The sequence below is a fragment of the Loxodonta africana genome, chromosome 2 (assembly GCF_030014295.1).
Source record: "Loxodonta africana isolate mLoxAfr1 chromosome 2, mLoxAfr1.hap2, whole genome shotgun sequence".
NCBI classification, from domain to species: Eukaryota; Metazoa; Chordata; class Mammalia; order Proboscidea; family Elephantidae; genus Loxodonta; species Loxodonta africana.
In genome coordinates, this window is record NC_087343.1 from 48,001,440 (window position 1) to 48,007,439 (window position 6,000).

The 6,000-nt window shown below is 47.4% G+C and overlaps 1 protein-coding gene across 3 annotated transcripts in view; it reads right to left on the reverse strand.

The window, feature by feature from the left end:
* OXCT1 (3-oxoacid CoA-transferase 1) overlaps nt 1-5,236 on the reverse strand; it is a 188,254-nt gene extending 183,018 nt beyond the window's left edge. For 2 of the 3 annotated variants that reach the window (XR_010318437.1, XM_064271609.1), the window contains exon 1: nt 4,914-5,158. Coding sequence is in view for 2 of the 3 variants with exons in the window: in XM_064271609.1 (XP_064127679.1) it covers nt 4,914-4,991 (78 nt within the window). In the remaining variant the exon portion in view is untranslated. Of the gene's footprint in view, nt 1-4,913 lie in introns of all 3 variants that reach the window. The other variant, XM_010588117.3, reaches the window with a different exon arrangement.
* Between the last annotated feature and the right edge of the window lie 764 nt (nt 5,237-6,000).

The window sequence follows — 6,000 nt, forward strand, 5'->3', positions numbered from 1 at the left end:
AATTTTTAAGAAGAGTTGAAAACTAAAACAAACAAAACAGACGTAGTCCCTGCTATGATAAAGACTCCAAACTTGTATATTGACTAAAGAATTATAAAAATTTAAACTTAATTGTAATATTCACTTGGGATGCTATCAGGGAGAACTGGAGGACTGCTGGTAAAGGGTACAAAGGACGGCACTGAGGGAATTTCAGAAAGAGGTGCTTGGTGATGTAGACTAAAGAGGAGAATTAAGAAAGGATGGCTCCAAGATCTACGGAAGAAAAAATAGGGACAACCTTAGGAGCCCTAATACAAGGCATAAACAGACTACAAAACATTACCAAAAATGACGAAGAGAAACCAGATAACTGGGAGCTCCTAAAAATCAAACACCTATGCTCATCTAAAGACTTCACCAAAAGAGTAAAAAGACCACCTACAGACTGGGAAAGAATTTTCAGCTATGACATCTCCGACTAGTGCCTGATCTCTAAAATCTACATGATTCTGTCAAAACTCAACCACAAAAAGACAAACAACCCAATCAAGAAGTGGGCAAAGGATATGAACACGCACTTCACTAAAGAAGATATTCAGGCAGCTAACAGATACATGAGAAAATGCTCTCGATCATTAGCCATTAGAGAAATGCAAATTAAAACTACGATGAGATTCCATCTCACTCCAACAAGGCTGGCATTAATCCAAAAAACACAAAATAATAAATGTTGGAGAGGCTGTGGAGAGATTGGAACTCTTATACACTGCTGGTGGGAATGTAAAATGGTATAACCACTTTGGAAATCTATCTGGCGTTATCTTAAACAGTTAGAAATAGAACTACCATACAACCCAGAAATCCCACTCCTCGGAATATACCCTAGAGAAATAAGAGCCTTCACACGAACAAATGTATGCACACCCATGTTTATTGCACCTCTGTTTACAATAGCAAAAAGCTGGAAGCAACCAAGGTGTCTATCAACGGATGAATGGTTAAATAAAAAAATTGTGGTATATTCACACAGTGGAATACTACGCACCAATAAAGAACAGTGACGCATCTGTGAAACATTTCATAACATGGAGGAAGCTGGAAGGCATTATGCTGAGCGAAATTAGTCAGAGGCAAAAGGACAAATATTGTATAAGACCACTATTATAAGATCTTGAGAAATAGCATAAACTGAGAAGAACACATACTTTTGTGGTTGGGGGGGAGGGAGGGAGGGTGGGAGAGGGTTTTTTTTACAGATGAATTAGTAGATAAGAACTGCTTCAGGTGAAGGGAAGGACAATACTTAATACATGGAAGGTCAGCTCAACTGGACTGGACCAAAAGCAAAGAAGTTTCCGGGATAAACTGAACGCTTCAAAGGTCAGCGGAGCAAGGGCAGGGGTTTGGGAACCATGGTTTAAGGGGACTTCTAAGTCAATTGGCAAAATAATTCTATTATGAAAACATTCTGCATCCCACTTTGAAATGTGGCGTCTGAGGTCTTAAATGCTAACGAGCGGCCATCTAAGATGCATCAATTGGTCTCAATCCACCTGGATCAAAGGAGAATGAAGAACACCAAGATCACACAATAACTAAGAGCCCAAGAGACAAAAAGGGCCACATGAACCAGAGACCTACATCATCCTGAGACCAGAAGAACTAGTTGGTGCCCGGCCACAACCGACGACTGCCCTGACAGGGAGCACAACGGAGAATCCCTGAGGGAGCAGGAGATCAGTGGGATGCAGACCCCAAATTCTCACAAAAAGACCATACTTAATGGTCTGACTGAGACTAGAGGAATCCCGGCGGTCATGGTCCCCAAACCTTCTGTTGGCCCAGGACAGGAACCATTCCCAAAGACAACTCATCAGACATGAAAGGGACTGGACAGTAGGTAGGAGAGAGATGCTGATGAAGAGTGAGCTATTTATATCAGGTGGACACTTGAGACTGTGCTGGCATCTCCTGTCTGGAGGGGGGATGGGAGGATAGAGAGAGTTGGAAGCTGGAAAAATTGTCACCAAAGGAGAGACTGGAAGGGCTGACTCATTAGGGGGAGAGCAAGTGGGAGTACGGAGTAAGGTGTATATAAACTTATATGTGACAGTCTGACTTGATTTGTAAACGTTCGCTTGAAGCTCAATAAAAGTTAAAAAAAAAAAAAAAAAGAAAGGATGGCTCCAAGATCTCCAGTTTACACAACTGGATGGAGAGTGGTGCTGTTGACCATAACGAGGAAAACGACTTTCGGGGTGGTGCCATTTGGTTCAGAAAGACCTTGCAGTGTTGAGTAGCATCCAGGCGGTGTCAACCTGTAAACCTGTAAACAGTTGTAGCAGAATGACTGCAGCTCAGGGGAGTCTGTAATTGGAGAGAGATTTGGAGTTTTAAGGAAGAGAGGTAGGTAAAATGTTAATAGTATCATTTTCTGTTTATTTTCCCACTAATAACTTTCTGCAGGGAATGGAAAGTTGAATTAAATGCCAACGCTGGGGGCATAGTGGTTAAGAGTTACAGCTGCTAACTGAACGGTCAGCAGTTCCAATCCACCAGCTCCTTGGAAACTCTATGGGGCAGTTCTACTCTGTCCTACAGGTTACTATGAGTCAGAATCAACTCGATGTCAACGGGTTTTTTGTTTTGTTTTGTTTTCTTACTAAGGAAGGAAGTCCAGATAGTCGATTCCAACCTAAGTCCGTGCATTTTGCCAGTCCAGTGTTTCTCAAAGTGTGGTCCCTAGACCACCGGCATCAGCATCACCTGGGAATTTGTGAATGCAAATTATTGGCCCCATCCCAAGTCCTCTAAATCAGAAGCTCTAGGGGTGGCCAAAGCAATCTATTTTTAAAAACCTTCAGGTAATTCTAATGCATGCTCAGGCTTGAGAAACACTATGCTAAACTATCATTTTTTTTTAAGTTATATATATAATTTTACCTGTTGGCTGTGTTTAGCAAAAAAAAAAATCAATGTCACTACTTAACTTGCCTACATGTTTTTCTCATCCGTGTATCAACCACGTGTTGACTGTCTACTCTATGGAGGGTGGTATGTAATGCTAAGGGAGTCCAAGAATAAGGCGTACAATATTGTCTCTGTCAACAAGTAACTTATCTCTGGTTGAGAAGACAACATATGTTTGAAAACTTAAGTACAGTTATGTAAAAGTGTGTTACTGTTCAAAGGAAGTAGGAAGTCAGGATTTAAGTTTTAAATAAGCAGCAAAGGGCATTAAGTAATATCAGCTGGGGGAGGGAGAAATTATCATGGGCTGGAACACTCTCTGGAAAGCCTGGGTTGGACCTGTAACAATCAAACATGAAAGAGGAAAGTTCAATCCTTGGTCTGAACTTTCAATGAGATACTGCAAAACCCATTACCTGTAGTTCCGGCCACCAAATAAGAGGAGGAAAGACAGGAAGTGAGTAAATTACACTTACGGAAATAAGTAACCTTCAAAAGAAGTAATGCTAATTGACCTTGGCCCAAGGATAAAGCTGTGACCTGGTTTGCCATCAACTTCAGCAGCAGTAGCAATCCGACAGCAAGTCAAGTGCCTTTAAATAATGCTTTATAAAGCCAAAGCTATCTGCAATCCAGGTCTAAATCATTCCCTAGCACTTAGGATTCTGGAAAGACAGAATAGCAATGGGGCGGGGCAGGAGGTCGAGCATACAGGTGCAAGGCACACTTTAAAACTCAGAACTGTTGTTCTAAACCACCCCCATCCACACAATAAAAATTTCCGTCCAGTCAGTGTGACCCTATAGGACAGAGCAGAACTGCCCCATGGGGTTTCCAGGCTGTAATCTTTAGGGAAGCGGGCTGCCACATCTTTCTTTACAAGGTGGGTTGAACCGCTAACCTTTCAGTAAGCAGCCAACTCAGCCCTTAACCACCGCGCCACCTGAGCTCCTATTCAATACACTACCAAGTAAAAATATCGCTTTTTGTTTTCCCTCCCAAGGAAGAAGCTATAGCCTAGTGAAGTCACCCTCCTGGACCGAGTGCTCTGGTCCATTTGCTCCGCTCTAAAAACCCGGGAGAAGAACCTCACAAGAGGATGGGCTCGCAAAGGCAAGCGGAAAAAACATATATCAACCAACAATCCGCGTTGAGAGTGCCTTCGGATACCACTCAGAGGAGAATCAACAGTAAGGGCGGGAAAGATTTTCAATGGGCTTTGAAAACTGACAGCCCCTAAACCGGGTGCTAAAGGCCACGCGGGACTGCGCGCGAGTTTCTCAGCTTGGTCGCCCAGGCGCCTCCCTCACCAATACTCTCTCGGCGAAAGGTCCAGTCCGGGTTCTTTCTTCCACCACCGTGGTCTTGGACAGCCTTATAGGGAAGGAGTGGGTGGGGAGCGGAATTCCACTCCTGCGGCGCCCAGCATCCGCCCCTTGGCGCTGAGCTCCAGCCCAAACGTCTTTAACCCGGCTGAGGGTTTCAGGCCTCTACAGACACCCCGGCCTTAAATCCCCAATGCGGGGCGCAAGCCCACCGCCTGCTGCCTCCATCCTTTCCCCTCCTTACACCAGCGCCCTCCTTGCCCCGAGCTATCAGGGTCCCTGCTCAGGAGCGAAAACACCGAGCCCAGGAGGCTTCCGGCGCGGCGGAGACGCGAGCCTGGGAGGATACCCGCAAGCCTGAAGGGCGCGGCGGCGCAGCCAGGCGTCCTCCGCCCTTCTCAGCCTCTCCGCCCGCTTCTTTGCCTCCTCTCGCCCCACCGGGGAAGCGATGCAGAGCCAAGCCCAAGTAAAGGAGGTCATCCCAAGGAGCGGCGGGTCTCCTTGACCACCGGCCACCGCTCCCTGGATGTCAGCTTCTGGAGCAGGTGGATGCAAGCACGGAAGCAAACGCGGGCACCGCTTGAGGCTTCCTCAGCGTTCTCCCCGCGCGTGGCCTTCCTCTTCGCGGGCACTTACCTTGGACCAGGCGCTTCCGGATCCACGGGCGGAGGCGCGGAGCCGTAGCCCGAAAGAGAGGAGTTTGAGAGCCGCCATTTCGGCGGTCCCGCTGCGAGAGGAGGCTGGTGGGCTGGAGCGTGCGTGTGAGTGCGCGAGTGTGACTGTGTCGGCTTGAGCCGGCCGCTGCAGCCGCTGTAGCGTCACTGGGAAGGGAGGGAAGGGAGGGCGTGCTGGGGGCGGGCTGGAGGCTCGACCGTGCGTTGTCGATGTTCTCCAGGCCGCCTGCGCTGCGCGCACGTGGTCGGGCTGCAGTCTCAGAGAAGCCTCCAACCCGGGGCGGGGACTCCGCGCAGACGGGCGTGTTACAGGCAACTTTCTCTGCGCTCACTTGCCCCCGCGGCCGCTTGATCAGCCTTTTAAGTTTGAGGAGGCGCGTGTGTCCGTCTTCCCCAGGGTCAGGGATGAGTCTTGGCCTGATATTCCGGACTCATTGGGCGCGGGAAGGTCTCTTGTGGAGCTTGTTGCTTGTCCAAGCCAGGACCAGACAGTGTGTGGGCAGCAAAGGGCACTGCGCCTATTTCTCTTACCCTGCCTGGACAGCATTCTTATTTTTCCATTTCTCTGTCCGTTTTCCCCATTCCTGGTCCTGGTTTATGTAAAGTAATTTTTGCTTGGGGAACCAGCTGCCAGAAGGTGTGACCAGCTGGGCTGACAGAAGAACAAGATTAGGAGTGAGCCTCTGGGACCTGATGTTAGAAAGCACACCTTCTCACTCTTCTTTTCCATCATCCAGGTCCGCATTTTCCGAGATCTTTCTGGAGATGGAGGCCCAGAAACCCGAGATAACTCAGCAGATGCAAACATGCCGATGTGTATACCTTTAACTGACCTGAGACAAGTTAACATAACTTTCCTAAACCTCAGGGTCCTCATCTGCAAATTAGGATTCATGATAATACTCAGAACTGTCCTAAGGTTTAAATAGCTAATTCATACTGAGCGTTTAATAAATGTGATGCATTGTTGTTGGTTTATTCCAGTTGCCATGGTGGATTGTCATGGTGCAGACATACTCTGGCAGCCCATCTTCTGACTGGCTCCTTGA